Here is a 27626-nt window from a genome sequence, read left to right as displayed (position 1 = left end):
TTGAAACATTCCAGCAAGATACACACATGTAAATACAAAATACAATATAAACCTATTGCTTTTCCTTTTGTACTCACAACTTGGGAACAGAAGGGTAGAAAGAAGCTTGGAGATAGAAAGAAAACCTCTTCTCTCATAGCCGAGAGAAAACAAACAGACAGAACAAAGACAAAAAAAAACCCCAGAAGTTCCCTCCCTGACTTTGAAAAATCCGGTTTCCTGATTGGTCCTCTGGTCAGTTGTTTGGTTCCCCTTGTTAACCCTTTACAGGTAAAAGAAACATTAACCCTTAGCTATCTATTATGACACTTTTATTGGGCCAAATTCTGTGGGTGGGAGGGACAAGTTTTTGAGCTCGAGAGAGCTCTTCCTCAGGTCTGGAGAAGACACTCTGGTTCTGTATAGCTCAAAAGCCCCTTCCGGGATCAGAAGCTGGTTCAATCAAATATATGACCTCACCTACCTTGTCTCTCTCATAGTCTGGAGCCAACACAGCTACAACAGCACAGAAGACATGGATATTTATTACGTATTAAAAACAACATACAAAGAACATTGTTTAGGTTGCAAAGTCAAGCACTTAAAAGTTAGGAAAATGCCAGATATACAGTTGCCAGTGCAGCCTCATTCTGCCCCTGTGCGTCCATCCTGTGCACCGAATAAGGCAGGGATCCTATGGAAAAAAATAGTACTTGATCATCTAACTAAAGACTGTATCCTAATGCATACACACGAAGTGGCTGAATAATTCTAACATTTCTGAACTAGCCAGTGCTTGATTTTGCAACCTTAATAACAACCTTTGAACATCATTTTCTTGTATGTCATTTCCTAGAGTTTGTTTTTAAAAGAAAAAAGTGAAAACAAGTTCTATTATTTGTGACTGCAACAAGATTTTCCTGAGAAATGCAAGCCAGTGAAGGGAAAAGGCAATTTGATGGTTTATATCTCAGCCAAAGCTGAATGGATTTTCGTGGGACAAAGAAAAGGCACCCCTCTAGTCTGAGGGATTTTCCCTTGCTGAATATCAAAGGCCTGATGCAATTAATGATGGTACGAGAGCTTCTCTAAGAAAAGGTGTCAAGAATCCTTTATAATGGAAAGTGTTAGCGTCACTACCAGCTCCCCCATAATAGCAGGGCTCAGTCATTACTGGCCTAAGAGTTGATGACTCACTTCCAAAGCTGGAGGAGATGGTGGAGTGGCTGGCCTGGCTCTGGAGTGTGCCTGACGGGCTTGGAGAGGACTCATCATCTGTATCGTCGCTGTCAAAAGGCATCAGCTCCCTGTTGGCGCTGTCCATGGGCTCGGAGAGCTCTATCGAGGAGCCGGAGATGGAGATGTGTAGGCACTGCTGCGGCCCGGAGTCATCCAGCCCTGAAGGAGCCGGCTCGGAGGTTGGACTCACCAGGGACTCGGGACGGTCCCTGTTATTAGAGTGACACACGGATGTAAAACCAGGAGCACATTTACGTGGGCAAACCCCGCGCCATATAGGATGGGGCACAGCTACAGGAAGGGACCAAGCCTGGGGTGACTACATGCTCACAAGTGGCTAAGCTACCGATGAGATACGTAAGCGAATGGCTAGTGGAATCAGATCCTGCAGGCCTGGGTTGTAGTCCTAGCTCTGCTACTGACTCATCCTGTGCATTGGGAAAGCCACAGTGCCTCAGTTTACCCATCTTTAAAATGGGGATAAGAAGGCTCACCTGCCTAAGAGGGGATGCTGTAAGGATTAAATCCCAAATGCTTCTATTATATGCCACATATTGCAGAAAATCTACATTGGCGCTTCAATAACAACCGACGTCTGCTATTCCCTTCTGCCGAAAGCCAGATGCCTTATTGCCTTGGGCAGGAGACAACCAGGACTCCCAAAATGTTTCAAATCGCCACAAAAGCTCCCAAGGGGCATGTTCGTAAAGCACGGTGCTGTACGTTGAAAGGCAAGTCCTGCCAGCCCCTGGAACAGATCTTATGGACCTCGACACCCACGGCCCACCCGGGCTGGCTGACCTGGGCTCGCAGGGCTGCAGGGCTGTAAAGTTGCAGTGGAGACGTCCAGGCTCTGGGACCTTTGAACTATCTGAACACCTCATGTCTCTGATGCATTTATCTTGTGAGGTACAGCAGTGTGAGTATCACTGGACAGCTGGGGATCCAGGGTGTGGAGACGCTAAGGCCCAGGTTTTAACAGACATTCAACTCCCATTAAAACAAGAAGTCTGAGGCAGAGAAGAGCCTGAATGCTGCTCTCCCGAGTTCCAGGCTAGCACCTGACCACTGGGTCAGCCTGCCTCTCCTCACAGCTATCCTAGGAACCTCCTCTTTGTCTCTGATGCCTCATATACTAACAGGCCTCAGTGGTGTCTCTGATCATTGACTGGCCTGGATCCCTTCCCCTCCTGGGCAGATACCCAGCGTACAGCCTGCTCCTGTGGTGCTGGGGCCCTGTGTCCATCCCTGCATCAGTCCCTGTTTCCTTCCAGCCCCGGATGCGCTGACATCTCGTACCTGAAGCTTCTCTTGAGGCCCGGCACGGCGGAGATGCAGAGGATCCTGGCCGAGCACACAGCTATGCAGGCCTCCACCGTGGGCTCCTTCTTGATGCTGAGGAGGCAGACCTGCCCCACGTAGCCATCACTGTTACACACCCACACCTCATAGGTGTTCTCGGGGCTGCTGTGGCTGGGAGAAGCACAAGAGAACTGGAAGGGGGCAAAAGACAAGGAAGTTTCAGGTCATTTTTATATTGTACTGAAAGGCCTTCACAATGAATGTCTCAAAGCAGCCAGGCCGGGGATGGGGGGACGGGCACATGACAGAGGAGGCACTCTGTCTCTTGGTTTGAATAAAACCAGTTTCCTTTTCAATAGTACTCGTCATCCCAAATGATACACAGGTGTCACCGCTGGCATGCAGCCACCTCTGGGGTGGAACATGCCAGCAGCTTTAACTGCTCACTAAAACACCACCCAATGGTTTAAGACAGGAGGTGAAGAAGACTGTCCCAAGCCCTGCAGACAGGCATCCACAACACAAAGCAACACAAAGCAAATGCAGTTATAGCTGGCACCGCAGAGCAGGACCAGGGGTTTTAAAACAGCTGGCAGGATGGCGAGGGCATGCGTGGCCTGCCGTCCGCTGTCCTGCATCTGCCCTGCGCAGACAGGGCTGTTGGACCAGCACTAGGTCCCATGAAGAAAGAACAGTCCCTGCTGCTCTGCATCTGCAGCCAGCGATGCACCCCAGTCATCAAGGCAGGGGTGATCTGTGTTACGGAAGGGGTGTGGGTTTCTGGCTGGGTAAGAGACATAAGGGCCTGTTCTCGTCTGCCTGCAGGAACTGCATGAAGCTGGGGCCTGATGTGACCTCTGAGTTCCCACAGGAACATGCCACTGCAGATCAAGGCCAGCGGGTGGAGGTTTTTGTCTCTGGAAACAACACAGAGCACTAGGGGCTGCACTGGTCCCCACAACATGTGGCATCTTGCTCTTGGGCATCAGGTGGAGAGGGGATGGTGGGGGAAATAGGGATCAGGTATAGAAGAGACTAAGGGTACATCTACACTACCCGCTGGATCGGCAGGTAGGGATCGATCTATTGGGGATCGATTTGTTGCGTATAGTGTAGACGTGATAAATCGATCCCCGATTGCTCTCCCATTGACTGCTGAACTTCAGCTCGGCGAGAGGCGGAAGTGGAGTCGACGGGGGAGTGGCGGCAGTTGACCCCGTGCCGTGAGGACGCAAGTTAAGTTGAACTCAGATACGTCAAGTTCAGCTATGCTATTCTCATAGCTGAAGTTGCGTATCGTAGGTCGATCTCCCACCCCATCCCAGTATAGACCAGGTCTAACCTGGATCAGGGCTCAGAGCAGTTTGGGATCTGAATCCAGTTTTACAGTTAGCCCTTATGGGCCCAATCTAAAGCTCACTGAAGTCAACTGGAGTCTTTCCATTCACTCCAAGGACCTATGCCCATAACGGGCCACACCAATACCCCCGCTCTAAAGAGTCTCAGACTCTGGGGTTTGAAATCCCAATCTGCATTCAGATCCTGGACACCCCAAAGTTCATACGTGGGGCGTGGTTCAGGCTCATCTCTAATATGTGTGTCAATGTGACACCAGAGGTGTTGGAAGGAGCTCGGGGACAAGGGGAAGGGAACTGAGCTAACTCTGTGGGTCTCATTATAAAAGGCCAACGTACTTGCATCCCGCTGCGTGTCTTCATAATCGGGATCGCCTTCAGGAATTCCGGGTCAAGGCAGTTCTTGTGAGAAGCTGGAGAAAGGAAAAGAAAGACAAGAAAAGCTAGGCTGGCGAGTCTGTGGCTATAGCAGTCAATAGCAGTAACTGCAAACAGCAGCAAATGCCCCAGGCCAGAAGGCTTTGCCCACCACAGAGACAGGGACCACAGCACCCACCACCGAAATGCAGCCACCTGCGGGGTGGAACGCCGCAGTTGCTTAACAGCACACAATACCACCGGGCAATGTGTTAGTGCAGGACCTGGAAAATACTGTGTTCAACTGAAACTGACCGGACAGCATGTCCATGATCACACTGGAATTTGGCTAAATCCTGCATCTTGGCAAGGGGTTAGACTAGATGACCCTCGCGATCTCGTCTTACCTTGTGGTTCTATGATTCTAAGGCACAAAGGATAACACCCGCTCTCTGGGCAAAACATGTCTTGGGATCTTTCAATGACCGGTCAATTTCATTTAGCACCTCCCCACACCACAGTAGGGCTTTGATTTCATAAACACAGAAGGGAGGGTGCTACCTGATAGATTATCAGTGGAACTTTCTGCTGCAGCTGGGGTTTTCCTTGGCTGTCTCCCAGCCCACAAATGAACCAGCCAGCCCCTCCCAGCCAAGGAAGGACTGATTCTCAGGGATAATACCCTGTCTGGAGCCCTGAGAACAACTCCCGCTGGTATCAATGGGAATCTTCCCTCGGAATTTAGTGGGGATCACATCAGGACCCCGTTTGCAGAGCTAATTACCCAGTTTCTTCTTGGCGTCCTCAAAGGCCTGCTCAAAGCTGTGGCGCGTGTCAAGGTTGGGTAACTCGAAGATGAAGGACTCGGTGCCGTCAGCTTTGGTGGTAGTGAGCTCCATTTTGTTGGGCGGGAAGGACATGGTGAAGGAGAGGGACTGCTTCTCCGCCAGCTCTCGGTGTATGGCGGCCATCAGGTCTTTGATGACGTCATCCAGGCTCTGGGGACACACACAGGAACAGGAAGAGCATTTTTAATCCGGAAGGGAAGCGTACTTCAGGGAGAAAGGATGGTCTTGCGGTTAAGGCGGTGGATGGGGACCTGGAAGATGAGGGTTTAACTCTCAGCTCTGCCACAGGTTCCCTGTGGGATCTTGAGCACGTCACTTAGCCTTTCTGTGCCTGAAGTCCCCATGTGTAAATGAGGATGATAGAGCTCCTTTCCTGACCCTATAAGGTGTCTCTTTTTGGGCAGAGATCGCCACTCACTGCTCATCCACAGCTGATAGGGAGGTTGGGGGCCGACTGTAAAGGGCCTTGGAAGTGAAGACAAGGTGCTTGTGTTCGATGTGACAGAGAAACGGGAGCCCATGGCGGGGGCAAAGCGACGGGCGAAGGAAATGCAGCAGCAGCATTCTGAGGGGCTATGAGGGAACAGGATCACATTCCTCCAGCCCAGAGAGAAGGATGCTGTGGTAATCGAGGCATCAAATTCAGTGTCAGAACCTGGGGACTGCCACGCTGCCCCTAGCAACACCAGCCCCCCCCCGGAACCAGAGTCCGATTGGTTCTAATGAGGGTGACTAAAAAAGGGGGCTAAAGTGCTGCAGTGGCTGGTGTTCAAGGGGCAGTCACTTGTCATCAGAGTGGTGACGAAGAAGCTGCCTCTGAACAGCTAGAGTGTGGAGCAAAGTCTACAAAAATAAGCAGCTCTAAATGGGCAGAGGATGGCAGATTTGAGTGCAATTTGGCTATGGGGGCAGGAGTTCAGCTTCCAGGGTCTCAACCTGGGCCAGGAGCAGGCTCTGATCTGATATGGCCACAATCTCATGAGCTCGTCTCACTAGACTGTGGTCCCAAATGGCAGAAGTCACACACACACGCACACACAGACCCACAGACACCCCCCCACCTCCTGTTCTTGAGGGATAGGAGCAGTCGCTGGTGGTAGAGATAATACAGACCTGATCTGGACTGGGGTCTCTATGCACGGCTACTGTGACACAGATCATGGACAGAGGACCGGAAGGGATCTGAAATTGAGTCCCCTGTTATGGCAGACAACCCCATTGTAATTCTAATCATCATACTCATCCTTAATGCTGACCTAGGAAAAATAAACGAGGCTTGTGGACTTTATTTGCTTCTCTCTGATGGATAAAGGAAGAGGCTCAAAAGATTTAGGTTTTAACCCAAAAGGGGTTTGGGTTTTTTTTGCTTGTTTCTTACATTGGTGACAGCACTCACCTCAAGTCTTGCCTTTCGCGTTTTTGCTGCAAGTCTCCTTGGAGAACCAAGAGAACAGAAGCAGGAATTTTCTAAACCACTGACAAAGGGATGGGGCAGGAGGCATGTGGTTGGATCATTAAGAACGAGGGCTTTTCTCCCCACTGTTTGTCAGGTGTTCAGGTTAAATGGAGGATAAGCAACCAACAAGCCACAAAAAGGGCCAGATCCCTTGCTGGTGTAAATCAGCGTCGCTCCATCAAAATCAAGGGAACTGTGCTGATTTCTTCCCACCTCAGCTGCTGAGGTTTCACTTCAGACCCTGCTCATTCCCCGGGCAGACAAAGGGAGAATAGAGTAGACAAGACCTTAGTTACTAATCTCATAAAACGAACAAGAGAAAAATATCTATCAGAGAGATTATAAACCCCAGTCCCCTGCGGGCCACCGGACTGAGTTAAACGGACCCTTGCGATTAAAGCCATCTAGGCAGCTCTATACAGGCTGGTGTCAAGTTTCTTTCATGGGAGGGTCAGTGTGCTAACACTGCTCAATGAGTTGCTTGTGAGTTGTGTATGTGCCCAGGCACTATAAGCTACAGTCTTTGACCCTCGCTTATGCTGATTTACCATGCTTTATGAGTATTCCTAATACAATCAAAGGGAACACCCAGGCAGTATGGGTAGAGATCAGACTGGATGATCACAATGGTCCTTGCAGGCTTTTAAATCTATTCTGCAGCAATCTCCCCTCCCCCTGGCATATCAGAATCCTACCTGGCCACTTTCCTGCGCAGCCCATTAACCTTGCCCCTCCTTGGCCTGGGATAGCCCCTGGGCTGCAGGTGCTGGCAGGGTAGAGGGGGTGAGGGACTCTGCTCAGATCCCCTTTACCACAAACGCTGCCTGCTGAGCGCAGCCGAGGAAGGAGGCTGCAGCACTTGGCAAAGCAGCTGCTGGGAAGGTTTATAGAAATATACGGTGGGATGGGAGCTCAGCACTGCATGGCTTGAAGCTGGGGGAGATGGAGAGAGCCCTTGAAGGGGGATCAGGTCTGGCTCTTCGCTGAGGACCTCTTTGAAAAATGCTGGGTGCGATCTTGTCCAAGGAGCAGTATTTCCAGGGGATGAGTCGTCTCGGGCCCAGCTGGCTCTGCAGTGGCCGGACAGGAATGATTCCATCTGAGCTTGAGAGATGATTTAAACCGGAGCCCCCAGCTCCCGGTTGCCCCCACGAGGAGCCCACCCTCACCTGGTGGGGGAAGCTGAGGGTCTCGGAGAGCTTGCTGACTTGGCCCAGCGTGCTCAGGTCCTCGTCCAGGCGGCAGATCGTCTTCTGGATGCTCTCACGGTTGGTGGACTGGGAAGCCCCTGTGTGTCAAACAGAGTGACAGGGCGCATCAGGCAGCAGCTGGGCTGAGATGATACTTCCCCCATTTAACATTTCATTTAATACCTTCCCCCCTGGATTCTCTACTGCCAAATACAAACTGAGCCTCACCTGGGTCTCACCCCAGCTCCCCTGCTGTTCTCCAGCTGCTGGTACTGTAAGGGTCAGATGAGACCCCCTCCCCCACTGACTGCTAGGCTACCAAGAACTTCTGTACAGCTGATCTTGGACCCAGCCTTGTCTGGCCTCAGGGTACAACCCCCTTTCTCTAGTTCCCCTGTTCCCCTGCTGCATCTCTGCCCCCAACCCCATTCTAGGGATCTTCAGGGCTGTCCTGCTCTGCGGGGGCTGGGACTGGGACATGTTCTTCCAGCCCCTCAGAGGTGCCTGCTGTGCTAAGCCATTGAAATTCATCCCAGTACAAAGGCCCACTTAGACTGTTGGCTTATCCAGAAGCTGGGGGACAGAATGTCTGCATCACAAATAGCAGCTGGAAATGAAGGCCCCAGGGGCTTGTTCAGCCTGTCAGCTGATGGTGCACAAACCCTGTGCTGGCCTGCACATGGGTGAATTTAACCTAAAGAAGCTAGGTCATTACTGCTCACGGATCTCCTGTGCCAGGGCACTCCAGAGTGGTGAAGCCACTCCGGAAGGGCTGCTGTGATAGGCATCAGGCAGCTCGACTCCTCCCCCATGTTCTCCCCCATGCTCAGCGTCTGCAGAACACTGCTGCACACAGCAGCCAGCTGGCTCTGCTCAGCGTGAGGGCTGGGTTCTCATGCATGGAGTGATTCCCACACGGCAGAGCCCCGGCTAGAGTCATCAGGGCCCACGGCTCGGTGAGTCATCCCCGAGTGAGGCAGCCTCCTCCCAGCTGCTGTGGGCCCTCTTGCAGCACAGTTTCCCTCAGGAGCTTTGGGGCTTCCTGAGGGAAACTGATGCAGGAGCTGATGCCCCCTCTGATGCCAAGGGATTAATCTGTTTACACCATCAGGAGCCCTCGCCAAGGGAGGGCCAGCCACTCCCCTAATCCTCCCACCCACCCACTCTGGAGAGGAGACAGTCACTAGGGCTGCAGCAGCCATTAAGCAATTACACAGGGGGAAGGCCTGGGGAGCAACTCCGCTCCCACCCCGTGGCCTGGGCTGGGGAGGACTGTCCCCCAAGAGCCAGCTGAGTTACTCAGGCTGGGTGCTGGCGAGAGGCCTGGGGTTTTGAAGCACAAATAACTGTGATTGTTTTCATGAGGCTCGAAGGGGGATATAGGGTCAGATTCTTGGACACCTCCCCCTATCTCCCCAGGGCCATGGCGAGGATGGGAGGGGCTGGAGTGCTGTGTGCTCTGGCTATTTGAGGTTGGTGGATAGCTGAGAGTTAGAGCAGCCTCCAGGGTCTGCATCAGCTCCAGGAATTGCTCAGAATGTGGCTGGTGCACAGGTGTCCCCTTCGGCCTCCCGCTGCCTGGCCTGGGCCTTCTGGGAGACCCTGGCCTACGGCCTGTTACACAGGCTGGAACACAGTGGTCACTCTGCACTTGCCTGTGCTGGGTAGGAGGACAGGAGCCCTGACACATGCATGAATCGCAGAAATAACCGATGGCAAAGACTTGTTAGGCCACCTGCTTTGTCCTCTGCTGACATTTCTGATACCTAGAGATGCTATAATAGACATTCGCAATGGCATATTTTCTACTGCTTTCTGCAGTTCAATATGAAATGTGCTGAATGGTTCAGTTATTTTGTATGCATCTATTACTAAGGAACAGATATAGTAACATGCCCTGCGTTGCTAGGCTGCAAACCACAGCTACTGGGAGCTTCACAGCAATAGAATTCTGATCATCCTGCCTTGAAAGCACAGAAATTTGGCACTTGAGCTAAAGAAGAATCTCCACTAGCTGCTGGCAGTAGAGGGCTTATGACACACCGTCAAGAAGTTCTGAGTCTAAACAGCTGAGGGCAGTGGTGCACATAAGTATTTAATTCAATAACTGAGTGAGTCATTGTCTGCAAATCCCTATAAGAATACTGAAGTGTGGTACAAATAAGAGCCAAACACTCTAGTAGAAGTTGCATCTCTGGAGCTATATGGGGCTTGGTCCCTAAAGTATTGGGGCGGGGGAGATAAGAGGGCTTGTTTCTCAGGTATTTAAATGTTCATGTTATTGAAGATAATTGGAAAACAGCTGAGCACAGCAAGGTGCAAACAAACCTGTCCCTGTAACAATTTTGTCAAACACAGCACTAATACAGCCCTGTACATTGGGGAGCTGCTGCCAGATCTTCACTCAGCATGGACAGAATAGACAGGGAACCCTTTGCTGCTGAGCCAGCATGACAGGCAGCAAAGGCTCCTGGAGGTGTCTTTTCTTCCGTTTGCGCAACACTAAGCATACCAGGGCTTTGATCTTGACTGGGGCTTCCGGGCGCTACTGTAATACAAATGATGGCTAATAATGTCAGTACAGACCTTTCACAATGTCGACATCCTCCAGGGGCAGTTTCCAGAGCAGTTTGTACTTGCTGGCTATGTCTATAACACTGGCGGCCGTGTAACTGGAAAAGAAAAAACATGCATCAATTCACAGACCGCAGTCCTGAATGCAACCACTAGGTGGCGGGGGTGGCAAGTTGAAGAGAGCCAGGCTTAACACAGGAACTGATCAGGGGCCTAAAACCAGCTCCAGCAGCTGGGCTGTCTTGGCAGGCTGATCCCAGAGCATATCACACTGATCTCTTTTCTCATGCTCAGCACTTGGGGGAGTTTGGGTCACATCCTTGCCTGCTCACGGGAGCACAGTGCAAAGGCCTGGCATGCTTCTGTGGATAGGCAGGTGTTCAGAGTCTGGCTCTCAGGGTTTATTACCAGGACGGGGAACAAGGCTAGTTTTGGCTTTAGCATTTCAGGGGCATCCCAGCCGAGTTATTCCTCAGCCCCCAGCCCATACCTCCCACAAGTCCCGTTGACCTGCTCTGCCTCAGCGCAACAGGCAGAGCACCCAGGGAGCCAAAACGCACCCCCTTTCTATTTCAGGATGGGTGGCAGATCCGCACTGAGGCCAAACAGCCAGCTGTGGGGAGGGCTGGGGAATGAAAGGGGGAAGAGAATGGAAGCCAGAGGGAAACAGTGAGGAGGAAGGGAAATTGTCATCCCTGGCTGGGCTGATAGGGACCAGTCCTGCGTGGCACTGAGTGTTCTCAACGCACAATGAAGTCTGTGGGTCTGATCCCCCACTTACAGATGTGTGTATATGGGGGGGGTCTTGCAACAGCCCCTGGCACCCACAGAGGGGGATTCTCTCTTGGGCTCTGCTGGGGGACTCCAGAGGAATCCCCCATCCCCAGGGCAGGCTAACCAGAATGCCTGGATCCCACCCCCTCTCCAGCCACCCGGGCCCACTTTCTGGCCTGTGCCAGCCAGCTCCAGCCCCTCCAGCACAGTGGTGACTCTCAAGGGCTGGCCCATTGTACCCCTGCCCTGGGCAAACTTGCCATCACTGAAGGCCAGGGTGTTGTGATGGAGCTCAGCCCTTCGCAGGATTGGGCCTGTCCAGTATGTTTAAAGACGTTCTGTGCTGGGGAAGGGCGCGTGTGCAGTTGACCTGCCCTGCTCCAAATAAATCAGTGGGTGAGGGCTGGAGTGGGCAAGTGGCTTAGATGACTTTAGACAGTACGTGGGGACCAGTTCTTCCCTGCTGCCCCACTGGAGCCAATGGCCAGGCCTGGGTACCCACAGAATACAGCCCCTAGGGCAGTTCTCCATTGGGGTCCTTCAGCCTGGACAGTGTTTTGATTCTTATGAAGAGACAATCCAAGCTGGATCAGAACCAGCCCAGGGGTTGGCAGAGGAAACACCATGTACCACAGGTGCTGGTCCCAAACTGCCTGCCACTGAGGGGAGGGCCCTGGGGTTCCCTCGGGGAGGTGCCTGTCCATTGTATGACAGGATCAGCAGGATTCCTAAGCTGCGAGAGGGAAGAGAGGAGGGAGATGGAGGTGGTGGTGGTGGGACATGTTAGTTCCTTTCACCCCACAGCCTCCATCTCATCTGGTTCTGAGGGTCATTCGCTTTTGATCACTGACAGCTGGATTCAGAGCCATGTGAAACGGGGCCGTCTGGGTCAGCAGAGGAGTAGCCAGAACCTCCCTGTGTTTGGGCCATGCCCCGCACTCCCTGGGCTTGGGTCTGGATCGACCTCCCAGAATTCAAAGCAGAAGCTCAAACTGCTCAGGGATGGTTGGGCTGATATGAAAGCAGCTCTGAGTTGTGCACATAGCCCCCATCACCGCGGCAGCAGGAAGCGGCACTGGGCGAGCCCAGACCCTCTCTCCAGGCTGACAGCTGTTTTACTCACAGGCTCATGGAGCTGCGGCGCAGAGACCCCGACTTGCGCTTCAGGGTGGTGCAAACCAGCAGGTCCGTGAAGAGGAAGAGCGAGCGGTCCTTCTTCCCACCCAACGCCTTCTGCATGGCAACAAGGGGGGAATTAACCTTTCACTCCCCAAACCCAGGAGATGGCAATATAAAGAAAAAAACAGCAGCACATTTAAAGGCAAAACAGATTCTGGCTAATACAGCATCAAAGTGAAGGATCTGGAGATGAGAGGACGATTCTGACCACCCTTACCTGCCCAATGGACACCGGATTGCAGGGATAAAGGCTAGAGACATTTTTTAATGGCTTGTCCATGAATGAGCCAAGCTCAGATTTGTTTGCCCAACAAGACAAGGTGGTTGCCCCGATATTGCTTTTTGCGGCCAAGATGACATTTAAAATTCATTTATTATGGGATGAATCTCGAGCTCACTTTCTGCTCAGCCCTTATTTTAGGCTCAGCCCCCAGTGACGGCAGTGGGAAGTTAACTGGAGTAAGAACCTCTGGATCTGGCAAGCTCTTATTAATAAAGGGCCACCTTTTGTAGGCACTGGACTGACGCTGCCAGGCTTGTGTCCTGTGTATATTACATTTTCTGAGGGCCAGGATAAGCTGCTGGGCTGATCTGAGTATAAAAGTCCCAGGTGCACTGACTGTTCAGCACATCCTGCCTGAAGCTAAAACTGAATGAGCTGCCTGCCTGTTTCCTCACACCTGCTGCTCTCTAGAAGTTGCAACCCATGTGCCACGTTCAGAATTAGCCAGGACAGGGCCAAATAGTCAGCCTCAGTCTGACTGCAGCAGAGTAGCTGGCTAGGCTGGCAAACTGTCCATTTGCAAAGGAACTGGGGCTGGAAGAGGCCAACTTCTTTATGCACTTCAGGTCAGACATGCTGCTCCGTTAATCCAGAAGTCCTGGCTCTCAGCAATAGCTGCTGCACCTTAGTGCCTTACTAGCCTTGCATGGAAGCCGGCAATACAGGCTCAGAGAATTGAATCAAGGCTGGAAAGACGCCATCACAATACAGTAGCGTGTGATCAGCACATCAGCAGGGCTGCACAGCACAGTCTGCAGGGTTAGCTGAGTGCAGCCTCACAGAGCAGAGGAGAGTGGAGAGGGGCAGCCTAGTCTAGCACGAAGGGCAGGTGGAAGCAAGGACCACTGGTCGGAAGATGGGCAGACCCTGTCTGAATGAGCAGCCTTGCTCGTCATGACCCGAAGCACGTTCGTGGTGCCTTGGAGCCGAGCTAGGTGACAGGACATCACTGCAGGCCCATGACAGATGGGATCCACAGGGCAGCACGCGCTCTGTTACTGAGTAAGCGTATGGCTGCAGCTCCTGATCCTTAGGCTGCACAGGGCAGGTGCTGCTGACTATGGAGAACAGTCTTCTACACCACGCACCCTAATCACTACAATAACCTACTGTAAGATGCATCTAATGTCTGAGGCCATTACTCCCATTTCTAAGCTCTTGGGCAGAGGCCGTGTCTTCCCTGTGTTTGTATAGCATCTAGCACAACAGGGCTCCGATCCGGATAGGGGCTCTGAGTGATCCGGAGTAACACAAAGAAATAACCACAGTAGGACCACAGAGTCATCCTAGAAATGAGTGATGGGAAGGACCAATTACTGTAAGTCAGCTAGCCCATCCCACCTCCAATGCATGTTCGTCCTACAGACTCTTGTTCAGAGCTAGTCAAGTGATCAGACACCACTGCAAATTGCATTCAGTTTGCTGGCATCTGTGGGGTCATCGTGAGTCTGTGGATGGTCGCCAGGCATTGCCGAAAACCTTGGCAAATCCTGACAGTTCCTCTGATCGCAGCACAAATTAGTATTGTTGGAAGATTTCACTGAGATTTGTGACTTCTTATTCCACTGCTTAAAAAATGCCAGTTGTTCTGTTCAGGGCAACGCAGAAATAATATCATGTGACTTAAGCAACTAATAAGACTCCACCAATGGCAGCAATGTATGAAGTTAACGGTTCACGTACAACTTAATGGCCAAAATTGGTTTGCAAAATCTACTTCGCATCTGTGACTAACAAGAAGCGGAACTGACCTGGGAGCAACTCGTGAGGGGTAAAACAGGGCTGAATCAACGGCTAATATTGTTTGCACTGAGTGATCTGAACCCTCCTCTTGACCATTCTCTCTCTGCTTTTGACCAGTTGCTTATCCCACTTACCCACGGCAATAAGCCTTTTTCATTATTTTGAATAACCTGTGTCATTCCTGCTTGCCCTGCCTGCGGCTCCTGCCAGATTTCTGGGGCTGAGCTTCCAGGATGAGGCCTGAGAACCACGTTGGTACAAACCCCTGTGCTCTCTCTCCTAGGCAATTCCAAGTGACCTTTGGTCAGAGCTGGGCTAGCGCTTCTGGTGAAAATGGGCCTATGTATGTTGATCAACACTGGCAGGCTGGTGCTGGGTTGCCATGGAAACAGCCCACGGACTACTTGACTGGGAAATGCAGAAGCAGGCTTGCCTTTCTCTTGTTTGAAACCCCTGGGTTTCATTGCATAAGGGCGAGGAGGAGGCAGCGAACATGCTTGTTTTGAAAGCGGCCGCGTGCGCTAGATGAACGAAGGTTTCTCTCTGTGGTTTTGTAGCACTTTAAACAGACCACACTCCACCACCGCAACTGGAGTCAGAGAATGACAGGAATTGGGGGACAAAACTTCTCTCCAGCTCTTCCAGCCCATCCCTAGGTGCCAACTCCGTTGCTGTGCTGGGGCTGGAGCACTCACAGGGAAAAATAGGTGGGTGCTCAGCACCCACCAGCAGCTCCCACCAGCCCCCCACACCCAGCTCACCTCCGCCCCGCCTCCTCCCCTGAGCCATCGTGTGCTTTCCCCCTTAGCTCCCAGCGCTTGTGCCGTGAAACAGCTGTTTTGCGCAACTGGGAGGGAGGGGGGAGGAGGGGGAATGCAGCACGCTTGGGGAAGAGGCGGGGCCAGGATTTGGGGAAGGGGTTTGAATTGGGGCAGGGCAGGGAAAGGGTGAAGTCAGGGCAGGGGCGGGAGGGCGCGAGCACCCACCAGCACCCGGGAAAGTTGGCGCCTATGAGCCCATCCCCGCCTGCGCAGGTCTTTATGGTATGAGTTATAGATCCAAAGAGGGTAACGCCAGAAGGGATCGTCAGATGATCTACATCCGACCTCCTGTATATCACAGGCTGTTACATGTCACCCAGTTTCTCCTATACTGTCCAATGATTTGTGTTTGGCTGACGCATCTCTTCCAGAATGGTAGCCATTCCTTCAAGTGCTTTGTCCGACTGAACTCCAAGTATCTTAAGTGGTGCAACTTTAACCACTTGCCTTGGGACACCAGTCCACAGTCATAGTGTCCTGGATTATCTTGGAGGGGTTTAAATTAAGACAGAGTGCCCCATGGGGAACTAATCCACAAAAAATCTCTTAAGATTCCATTTATAAGTGGTCTATAAAGGGTTAATAAATGATCAATCAGGCTTCTAAGCATGTGACAGACACGAGTGGTATGCATTATGAATGGCTAGAAGGAGCTATAGATGGCCATGAGCCATGGTTACAAGAACCAAATGACCTATTGATTCATGGATTTGAAAGCCAGAAGGGATCATCTAATCTGACATAACGCCGGCCAGAGAAAGTCACACAGTAATTTCTACATCATGCCCACAACTTCTGTTTAAGCTACAGTAACTCTTTAAAAAAGACATCCAGTCTGGATTTAAAGACGTTCCATCCTTCCAAGGGTTAATCATCCACACTGCTAATAATCTGCACCAGGCTGGACCCAATAACAATCTAAAACAACTGATTAACCGTTTATTAACATGTCTATTAACCCTCTATAAACAGAACTCCCATATAAAGTATGCTTTTTTTTGCATGGATGATGTGGTTTTACTTGCTGAGAAGGATGCTGTTAGAAAAATCAGTGCACAATTGAACCCCCGTTAAAATCAATGGGAATCTCTTCTCTGACTTGCATGGAATTTGGCCCAGATCCCCAGATTTCTGCTTTCTAGAAGCTTATAATGCTTGAATCTTCTTTTCAGATTCCATTCCACCTGCCCGTCCCAGTTCTCACGCTGGGCCCTGGCACCTACCTACCTGAACGCCACCCATCGCACAATAAACTGGCACCTGTAAACAGTGCTGCCAGCACCACTTGACAGCAGAGAGGCAGCATGGTGCAGAAGTTAGGGCATTCACCTAGGCCTTGAGAAAGACCTGGGTCCTATTCCCTGCTCTGCCACAGGCTTCCAGAGTGACCTTGGGCAAGTTTCTGTGTCACAGGTGGCTATCTCTAAAATGGGGCCAATTGCACAGCCCTACCTCAGAGGGGTCTCCTGATGCTAAATAGATTGTGAGGTGCTTAGCTACTGTGGTGATGGGGCCCATAGCTGTACCTTTGATAGATTCAGTCCTCTCCTCTGACCAAAGCAGATTTCCCCTTCCAGAAAGTCACGGGAAAGGCAGCCCTGGGGTGCTGTGCTGTTACTGCCTTTGCTGTACCTGTCCGGCAGCTAAACAGGGTCTCTGCTCTCGTGGAGACTGTCACTACATTCATAGAATCATAGAATCTCAGGGTTGGAAGGGACCTCAGGAGGTCATCTAGTCCAACCCTCTGCTCAAAGCAGGACCGATCCCCAACTAAATTGCTGAAGGGAATACCCTACATGGCAGAAACAAGCTCAGCAACAGTCAAAGCTCAGCAACAGTGGTAGAGCTCCCTCCCCAAACTCCAGGCCTTGCAATTATTATTCACTGTCTGTATAAAGTGCCAAGATGCACGTGACTCCAGGGTCTGGTGATTCAGGGGAGATCTATCCTCTGGGAGTCTTGTGTACTGCACTTGGGTCTCCACTCTGCATACATCACTACAAGCACTTAGTGGGGGAGGGATAGCTCAGTGGTTTGAGCATTGGCCTACTAAACCCAGGGTTGTGAGCTCAGTCCTTGAGGGGACCACTTAGGGATCTGGGGCAAAATCAGTACTTGGTCCTGCTAGTGAAGGCAGGGGGCTGGACTTGATGACCTTTCAGGATTCCTGCTAGTTCCATGAGATAGGTATATCTCCATATATTTTTTTTAAGCACTCAGCAGGCCTGGAAGGTGACCCCATCGCCTCTGAGAGAAGTAACGTCTCTGAGTCACGAGGCCACACGCACACGGAAGGGGCAGACGAGGATGAGAGGCAGTGATGGTAGACAGGGAGGGCAAGAGAGCTAGACAGAGAGGGCGTCTCTTACCACTTCCACCACCATCTCCTGGCGCAGGAACCTCCGGAGCGGGGCTTGGAGCTGCAAGGATGGAAACAAAAAGAGTTGTCGGAGGCGCCACGTGTTCCGTTAGTCTCAGTACTAACATGGGCGTGGGCGTGATAATGTGGACAAGGCCCTTGCTGTTAACATGGTAGGCATTCAATCAGGATGTCACAGCAGCAGCAGGGTTTTAAGTACTCCCCTGTGCTCCTGGACCATCTTCCAACAGAGGGGCTCACCTTTATGAACATCAGTGAATTACTTCTCAAAGCCTTCCTGTAGGCTAGGTGCATGAAGGCCTAGCCACAGAGAGGAGAAACCAGGCTAGATTGAGAGAAGCAGCATTGGACTGGGGTGGCCCAGAGACAAACAGAAAGGATCTGTCCCAGGAGAAACCAGACTGGAGAAACCGAGAGGGTCCAGCTTGGCCAGATACCTCTGGGTAAAACCACTGGTGTCAATTACCCCTTCCCCAGAGCTAGTGGTTACTTGTGAAATTCAGACTCAGAATCAAACTCTAGCAGGGTTCAAAAAAGTTCAGATCTGTGGTTTCGTTTCAGCCCACTGCAGAGTTAGGGAAGTTCTAGTCCAGATCCACAACATCCCAAAGTCTGGGTGTGTTTGGACTGGGGTGCGGTCTGGGCCCCATCTCACGGCAGGGCGAATTAGGGGCTGAAACGATCAGTGCAGGATTGGGAGAAAGAAACTAGGTTTGAAGATGCTTGTGTCCCCTGAGGCAGTGATAGGCCTGAACTCTCTGCTACCACAGCTCAGCCACTCACCCAACCAATGCCTAGGACTCTGAGCCAGGCTACATCTTTAACCAGCCTCTAGCTCACGCCCCTGAGAATGCTACCCAGGGGCATTCTGTACAAAGGATGCGGGTAGCATTGCATACGTACATCCTCCATCCCTTCGATGTGGGACTCAATCTCCTGTACTATCCTGGCATTCCTCTCCACCTCCTCGGCACTCTTCATCCCTTTGTTTATCTTCTCGGCCACTTGCTTGATGTTCCTCTGGGCGTCTATTAGGAAGGGGTGGTCGGGGTGGTCCACGGGCGTGTGCTTCAGAAGGTCCTAGGGGAAGAAATATCGAAAAAAGTTAAGGTACCCAAAACAGTGCACTGAGCAACAAAAATGATTAAAGGTCTAGAAAACATGAGCTAGGAGGGAAGATTGCAAACATGGGGTTTGTTTAGTCTGGAGATGAGAAGACTGAGAGGGGACATGATAACAGCTTTCAAGTACATAAAAAGTTGTGACAAGGAGGAGGGAGGTAAATTGTTCTCAATAACCTCTGAAGATAGAACAAGAAGCAATGGGCTTAAATCGCAGCAAGGGAGGTTTAGGTTAGACATGAGGAAAAACTTCCTGTCAGGGTAGTTAAGCACTGAATAAATTGCCTAAGGAGGTTGTAGAATCTCCATCACTGGAGATTTTTAAGAGCAGGTTAGACAAACACCTCAGGCATGGTCTAGATAACACTTAGTCCTGCCTTGAGTGCAGGGGATGGGACTAGAACACCTCTTGAGGTCCAGTCCTACAATTCTATGATCGTTGCCTCCATTTAATAGATGGGGAAATTGAGGCATGGAGTGGTGAAGTGACTTGCCTACTTCAACAAAACCCAGGTCTCCTGAAGCCCAGTTCAGTGCTCTATACCCATCCCACTGTAAAATCCTAGTGGAGACAAGGCTCTGTAGTTTTACCAGGTGGTAAATTAGGGGAAGTCATTAGGGTAGGGGTATAGAGTTGGTCTTACATAGCTACAAAAACTAGAATGAGCTTGCCTCTACTAGGATTTTGCAGCAAGATAGCTATAGTGTGTTAGTTAACCCCCACTTTTTTAGCAGTGTAGAAGGACTGATTGCTACCCCTGCATTTTAAACATCACACTGATTAGATATGCTCTGTGCAGGATTAGATGATATAACACTTAGAACACTGGAGTGAGCAGTAGGATCCCTCTGGTGTCAGAGGTGGGATCCCCTCTGGACTAGCGCTCCCAATGATGCTAACAGCTCAGCCAGTGTTAGCTATGGTGGGAAAGCTTTGCAGAACATCCCTAGGGGATTTGAGGCTACTGATGAACCTAGCTGGCTGTGATGGACCCTTCTGAACCCAGGCTGGCAACGATTTATCTGCCAGTGTAGCTGAGGCAGACATTCTGGCACCACTATAGACATGCTGGCACCAAGTCTCAGTCATGCTTCATGTAATGGTACTGAAGATAGTTTTGTGCCATCAGGACGAGTGGGCAAACCATTTCCAATACCAAGTCCAGCAATGGTCAGTGGCAGGCCAGCAGACAGGGCCTCTGAGTGAGCAAACCCACAGTTGCAGCTGGCAGGGTATCACAGGGAATAAGATCAGTTGCCTTTGTGAAAGTCTGTTGCCTTTACACTGCATGGGAACCAAGCAACAAGCTCTTGGAGGAGCATGGGCTGAGGGGACGTCCCATAGTGAGAAGCATTCAAAGGACGATTACAGAGAGGTTTTTGCCAGTCATTTCCTTCAGCCCTTCTTGCTATTGTGGACAGGTCTGTCCTCCCTCAAAGTCCAGACCTCCAGCCTCTTGATGCTCACACAACGCCATTATGCTGCATATACTGCTCCCTACTTTCTGAATGTCTTCATCAGTAGCAGACAGAAATATCTCCATGACGATTACATACTTTTTCAAAAGGTACCAGCTTTCCCTTTCTGATGTTTCAGTGGGGAGCTGAAGGCTCCAGGGGGAAAAAAAACTATTACACATCTCATAAGCCAATCAGGAAGCAAAGATTTGCATATGTTGTATGACTGGATCATCACAGGGCAATTACATTTTCACAGATCTCAGCTGGAATCAATCGCAATACACTCATTTGCAGATGCTTGCCACCTGGGGTGTTGCTTGGATCAGTTGATGGTAGAACATATAAAGTAATGTTAAATACCACCAGAGTAGATTCACTGCTCTAGACAATATTCTCAGAAGATAAACAATTTGAAGACTTATTTCATGACTACTCCTAGCCAGTCATGGGACAGGTGTTTCCGTTCATACGTAACTAACCAATCTGCTTCATTACTGACGTCAAATGTCCAGCAGCGGACACAGTAGCTAAAATATGATCAACCACTAATTTACAGGGTATGGAACAGGTAATCACCAAGTGATCCATTCCCTATCGCCTATTTCCAGCTTCTGGCAAACAGAGGCTAGGGATATCATCCCTGCCCATCCTGGCTAATAGCCATTGATGGACCTATCCTCCATGAATTTATCTAGTTCTTTTTTGAACCCTGTTATAGTCTTGGCCTTCACAACATCCTTTGGCAAAGAGCTCCACAGGTGGACTGTGCATTGTGTGAATAAATACTTCCTTTTATTTGTTTTAAACTGGCTGCCTATTAATTTCATTTGGTGGCCCCTAGTTCTTATGTTATCAGTAGTAGTAAATAACACTTCCTTATTTACTTTCTCCACATCTGTCATGATTTTACAGACCTCTATCATATCTCCCCATAGCCATCTCACTGAAGCCCTCCTGGCGCCTGAGCCCCGAGAGGGGCTGCTCTCACCCAAACAGGAGATAACACCAACTGGGCGACCATGGCAGTGTCTTGCCCAGCAAGGCCGGCCCAGACCTGCTCTGACATATTTGCCATGGACCAGCCCCACCTTGATTTGTGCCACCTGAGGAACTGCCTGGGAAAAGCTGCTGCAGAATAAAGCAGGCGCTCACTGAGCACAGGGTGGAGGAGAAGTGTGATGCTGAGCAGAAGGGGCAACTGGTTTCATTGCTCTCTCGGCTGTCAGGACATTAGTCATTTAAAGCAAATAAAACCCGCTGGTTAATTGGCCAGATGTGAATGAAAATGCTCGGGCAGATGAGTACTTGGAGTTAATTTAGTGCCACCCACGGGCATCCATCAGGGCAGATGACAGTGGTAAGGATGGCAGCAAGCCTGGCCACTCCTTGGGGATGTGCGCTCTGTAGCGGCAGGAGGCAGGCTCCCCCAGGCTGGAGGGAGGCTGTCTGGACAGAGATCGATCTGGCTGCGGTGTGTGCATGTTTTCTGTCGCCGTTCTGCTTCCCCTCTGGCTCCGTCGGCATCTCGGCAGGTTCCCTAACATCCCGGCTTGTGCATCGGGCTCCCAGCCAGGAGCTGCTCTGCCTTTTATCAATGGCTGGCGCTGCTTCCTCCCTGCAGCTCTTCCCACGAACCAGCCATCGAACTGGATGCTGCTTCTACCTACTTTAGCTTCCGTCTCCCCCCGCTAACAGGTTGCCAAGGAGCACCGGAGTCTCCAGCGATCAACCGACCCGCCAGACGCTTGGCAAGGAGCAGTAAAGGCTGGCCTGGGCCAATGCAATGCCCGGCACTGGGCTTTCAGAAGGAGTGCGAACCCCTCTAGATGGGGAATTGCTCCGGGGGATGTGCCTAGCTGGCTTTCAGGCCTCTGCTCTCCTCTGGCTGCTGACCACATTGAAGCAGAATGTACAGACGTATGGGCCTGCTCCTAGATGGTGGCAAGACCCCAGGCACCTTTTACACAGTTAACTTCGCATGGTCCCTTAAAGCAGGGATGGCTAGTGGAGGAGATCGGGCCCGATCCTGTCAGGTGCTGAGCGCCCCTGGGGAGGGGCTGCATGCTGTGGATCTACTCTGAGGTCAGTGGGAGTGGAGGGTACTCAGCAATCTGGAGGATCAGGCCCTAAGGGACGAAGGGGAGATTACAAAGCCTGACTCTCTTACTTGTTCAGTTTTACACGTGGGTCATTCCAGTGCCAGGAGAGCTATTCCTGGCAGATCAAGCCCTCCAATGGAGCCCATGAACAGAGCACATATTAAAACAAACCCTGGCTGTTTTACTGGGCTCCCTCGTGCAATGGAAGGGGAGAACAGGGCAAGCTTTATCAGTGCCCCTTTAAGAGGACGGGTGGGGCCAAGGCAGAGTGAATTAAAATTCAGAGGCAAAACCCCGCTGGAGGGCGCTAAGCGAATGAAAACTGGCTGGCTGGGAAGCACAGTTGCAGCATGTAAACAAAATTAAAGAGGGGTTTGGAAGTGGATGAAGAGAGAGAACAGCGAATCCAGAAGCCGGAAGGCAGCTTCACAGTGCGTTTGGGCTCCAGAACAGGCAAACTCCATAGGAAGGGGAAGAAAAGTTGGATGAAGTTCCTGGGAGAAAAGCAGATGGAAACTTTGATTCAGGCCTCCCACAAAAGTGCCCCGAATGGTCCCCTTATTCTCTTAATAGCTCATGACAAAAAACCCACCAAGCACTTCAACCAGGAGCGAGCCGGAGGAGTGGAGTGCCAGATCTAGCATGAGAGACGGCTGACCTGGGGTACGAAGGAGACCCCACGGCCGAGGATGAGAAAAGAGATGGGGAATAAAGTGGGAAATGGTGGGCACCATTGCAGACACGCTTTGAGAGGGGCTGTGAGAACTGGCACCAGTGAGTGCTCAGAGACAGGTTTAAATGGAGAGGCCAGGCCGGGGGACCAAGCAGAGCTGGTGTTCTGAACTAACACACACTGCTCAGACTAGGCTTGCCGGCTGACCAGCCCCACCTTTCAAATCCCTAGGCTGGGCTCTCGGGCCTGCAAGAGGTATAGATGCAGCTGTGAAGGGGACAGATGTCCCATCTAAAGGGGCTGGGAGACTGCAGAGAGGAGCTGCAGGAAAAGAGGCTCTCCTGAAGGGACGAGCCAGGTGGGAAGCCCTGGGAGTTGTGACTGGGTAGAAAGCCCCAGCTGGAAGTTTTGTGAGTTGGTTGGTTGTTTGGACAATACACTTGTGTGACTCTGAGCCAGCTAGTGTTAAGCCACCAGCAGGCTGTGTCCTAAAATCAACCTGTAGTGGGGCGGATTGCCCCACTCCTTGGGAGAGTGGGCTGGGGCAGGCCAGGGAGCCTGCGCAGCCCAGGAGCCAATCAGAGAAGGGCTTATAGGGAGCCAATCAGGGCCCAGATTGCAGACAGCCAATCAGGGCCAGGCGCAGGGGTATATAAAGGCTGCCCAGAGCAGGAGCACTCAGTCTGTCCCAGGCCTTCGAAGGGAGAAGGTCAGTCTCCAGGGGAGAGACTAGCACCGCGGACAGCGCAGCGCAGTGCTGGGCAGGCTCAGGGAGGCTAGAAAGCTCTAGCCGCCAGGCTGCAGGCCTTGACAGAAAGGGCCTAGCGGGTGCAAGGGGCCGTAGGGAAAGCGGCCCAGGGAAACAGACGGAGGAGGAAAAGGAGGAGGACAGCAAGGCTAACGCCAGAGTGTCCCTGGGCCGGGACTCCCCCCCCTTCCTCCTTGCAGTACATCCAGTCACTGGTCATTATGGACCACGCCAGATCTCTGCCGAGAGGGATTAGACTTTGAGGGTGGGTGGTTGCAAATGAAGGCTTGACTGGAGGACTGCTGACGATCGATCCCCGGAAGGGGATGCAGATAGACTGAGGGGCACTGCCGGAGGGCAGTGTCCTCGAAGAGGACGCCGCCGAGCAGGGAGCAACGCGGGTCCAGAGACGCCGACCAGGGGCAGAATAACGGACGGGACACCACCAGGAGGGGGCGCTCCACTGGAAACGAGCTAATTCCCAGAAGTGACCAGGAGGAGGTGCCAGGTGGTAAGTCCCGACCCGTTACACAACCTTTAAAGGACGTATTAGAAAAGTACAGAAGTGATAAACAGGGTCATTTCTTGTAGATCGTTTTCAACGCCATGTTAAATGGACAAGGGTTCTGTAATAGAGAATTAGAAGTGATTACCTATATCTTGTTAGCCGTTAACAATGTGATCTCTTCAGCTAGGAGATGCTAAACTTCTGTTGCTGTCTGTTATTATATTCTATTGATTCAGAGATCATAAAGGAATATTAACATTTAATAACATCATTGTCTATATTTCTCTTTGAAGTTTGTAGTAAACTGTCTACGAGCGGCTTGGAAGGGTAATTAACTTATGCTAATCAATGCAATTAATTACCTGTGTATACACAAGGAATAGGATGTTTACTTCAAAGCAACAATGTATATTACCTATTCTTTGTCCAAGGAATGCCTACTGTGTTATCGGCTGTCAAGAGGCTATCGTAGCCTCACAGAGTCCTATAAAAGAACTCTAGGACCTGATCTTGTCATCTCAGATCTGCTTGAACTGTATCAGGGGAAGTTTAAGTCACATGACTGAAGTCTTCTGGATTAACCTGAAAATTCTCATGGAATATAAGAATGCCCATACTGGGTTAGACCAGAGGTCCATCAAGCCCAGTGTCCTGTCTTCCAACAGTGGCCAATGCCAGGTGCCCCAGAGGGAATGAACAGAACACGTAATCCTCAAGCGATCCATCACTTGATGACTACCTGTTTTGAACAAGAATTTGAACAAACTCTATACATGGACAATAATTTAAGAAATTGATTCTGGAAGAACTTTTACAAGTCAGCAGCTCACCATCTCTGCTATGCAACTGACCTAAGAACTGTATTTATATCTGCAGGTATAATGATCTTTTAGGCACAAGAACTTTTTTCTTTTTAATACATCTTAGATTAATGAATAAGAATTGGCTGCAAACATAAATTTGAGTGAGATCTTAAATATTCATTGACCTGGTGAATATGTGTCTGATTTCTTGGGACTGGTAGAACTTTATATACGGTGAATAAGGTGTTAAGTAATCCTCACCAGATTTGACTTGGCTGTCTAGATGGGAGCCTAGGGCTGGATTGTTTTAGGGGAGCTGTATTTTTGGCTTCTGGTAACCTGTAAGGTATTGTAGAAGCTGTTTTGTTGCTGGCTTGGTGAATCTAATTATTAGAATAAACCACCAGTCTTGGGGGTAATCTGCCCCATTCTTTACAGTTTGCCCTGATTGAGCATTCTCAGTGTGGCCCCCTCCAGCAACCATGGTCACAACATGGAGCCCAGAAATAGGGCTAAAGACTGATTTGGGTGTGGCTGATAAGTCCGTGTCTGATGAAGAACGTTTCCAACTACACTGAGTCACTGAGCGACTTAACTATTGCAACCTTTATCCTCCTGCCCCCTTCTTGTCTATGCCCCTCACTTGTTGTGACAATCTGAATGTAGTTAGTACAATGCTCGGGGAAAGGAGTGCGTCCTGTCTTACGTATTTTGTGGAGGCATTTCTGGGCACTCAAATAATCAGCAGCAACCCTTTGAACAGCCCCATCAGGGGACTGTGCACCTAAATCAACACTCCTGGAGTGGTTGGAGAGTATGTATAACCCCAGCCTTTAGAAAAGAGAGCAGCAGAAGGGAGTTAAAAAACTACGGGTTGCAGGGCTGGAAAAGAATCCTGTTTCCCACTCAGGTTTCAGACTACCAGAAGCCACCCTTCCCATTATTTTCGCAGAGCACTGACTGAGGGTCTGACTGTTTTGGGATAACAGGGAAGATTTCACAGGCACGTTCATTTTGTCTAGTTATTAATGTTCAGAGCTGCAGTCTCTGATTTTTTTGGATATAGTCTGAGATGGTTCAATCAACAGCAGTGACCGAAAGCATATTCTCTGGAAATGGTAACACTTGTGGTTTAGATGTATTAATCTTGTGAAAAACAAAAACACTTCCCCAATTCATAGACGTTCAGGCTATTATGGTAATCTGTCTATCCAGGGTGTTTACATGCCACCCCCTCACGACTGTAGTATCTCAGTACCTCACAATTATCTAGTCTGACCTCTTGCATCACCAGGGCCAGAGAATTCCTGTGGTTGGGCTAAGGCGCATTTTTAAGAAAGTCTATCCTGATTTTAAGATAAGCTGATGGAGATTCTACCACATCCCTAGGTGAATTGTTCCAATGGCTAATTACCCTCACTTTAAAAAGGGGCACTTTATTTCTAGTCTGAAATGATCTGGCTTCAGCTTCCAGCATTGGATCTTATTATGCTTTTTGCTTGTTAGATTTAAAAGCCTTTTTCTAGCTGAAATCTTCTCCCCAGGTAGGAAGCTATAAACCATGCTGAAGTCCTCCTCCCACCATCCCAAAATAACCTTCGCATTGCCACGCTAAATAGACCAAGCAACCTAAACTTGTTGCAAACAATCGCTTTACTCTCTAACAACAACTTGTTTTATTTACAGAACTGAAATACTGAGAATTCAGAGCTCCTGAAATAAAAGCCATTTGTGGTAACAAGCCCTGTCAACTGCTTTATGTTTTTGCTCAAGTAAATAGAATCTTGTTTCCTAATAGGTAACATTTGATCCTTTCAGCAGAGTTATTTTTAAAACCCCAAAAGGGACTAATCCAGAGCTCAGGATAAAAAATTTGAGGGAGGTCTTTAGCTTTCATGGTCAGGTGGCTAGTGATAAATCTGATTTCACAGCTGGCCTCTAAGAACTTTAAGGATGCTCTAGAAGATTACCTGGTGCTTGACCTGACAACCAATTTAACCACCTGTAGGCACTGGTTAAAAATTCTTTCTATTTTGTCTAGAACGCCACCCCCTGCTGGGTGAATTACACTTCTTCCCTAGTCTGCACAGTGTCTGTGCTCTGACAGCTTTGGCAATGCCCCTTGGCTTAATTCACTGTGGAAACCTCAGATGTCTGGGTCTGTATGCGGCACAAGAGCAGTATTTACTTATTCAGGGACCAGTGAGATCATTCCATTTGCCTGCAAAAATTACTGAAACAAAGACAAGGCACGGGAAACTGACTGGCTTGGATCCCTTATTTTCATTAGCAGCCAGCCAGTTAAAACACATCCATAATTAGGTTAGGGTGACCACAAAACTACTGGCATTGAAGGCTTGAGGATGATACATTGTGGGTATGCAAATCATCAAGAAGGGCACTGGCAGACAAACCGAGGGCAGCAGAAACAGGTAATTACTAAGGGTCAAAACAAGTGGCCTATATGTTGCAAGTTAACAAAAATGAGGCTGTGATCTTGTCTAAAAAACCTTACAGAGTCAGCAAGGTCAGACTCACTGCAAGTCCCAGGACAGGAGACCAGCAACGGAAACCACAGCTGCTGTAGGAAGTGGCATTGTTACTGCACACGCCAGGGAGATGGCATTGACTCAATGTCCCACGAGGTACGTTGTGTCCCTAGCCAGTGTCTTTCAGATGCGCCATAAAACAAGAGGCCTTAACTAACTGCGGCCATTTGAGATCCTGCAGCCC

The 27626-nt window shown here is 50.3% G+C and overlaps 1 protein-coding gene across 1 annotated transcript in view; it reads right to left on the bottom strand.

The window, feature by feature from the left end:
• Positions 1-27626, bottom strand: part of ARHGEF17 (Rho guanine nucleotide exchange factor 17) — a 284561-nt gene that overhangs the window by 20118 nt on the left and 236817 nt on the right. The window contains exons 6-14 of the mRNA XM_032796403.2: positions 18384-18560; positions 17470-17520; positions 12198-12307; positions 10313-10398; positions 7706-7824; positions 5017-5230; positions 4215-4288; positions 2518-2711; positions 1177-1427 (exon numbers count right to left, since the gene is read on the bottom strand). Coding sequence (XP_032652294.2) covers positions 1177-1427; positions 2518-2711; positions 4215-4288; positions 5017-5230; positions 7706-7824; positions 10313-10398; positions 12198-12307; positions 17470-17520; positions 18384-18560 — 1276 coding nt within the window. The remainder of the gene's footprint in view (positions 1-1176; positions 1428-2517; positions 2712-4214; positions 4289-5016; positions 5231-7705; positions 7825-10312; positions 10399-12197; positions 12308-17469; positions 17521-18383; positions 18561-27626) is intronic.

This window comes from Chelonoidis abingdonii, chromosome 1 (genome assembly GCF_003597395.2).
Source record: "Chelonoidis abingdonii isolate Lonesome George chromosome 1, CheloAbing_2.0, whole genome shotgun sequence".
NCBI classification, from domain to species: Eukaryota; Metazoa; Chordata; order Testudines; family Testudinidae; genus Chelonoidis; species Chelonoidis abingdonii.
This window is presented reverse-complemented; position numbering and strand designations above follow the sequence as displayed.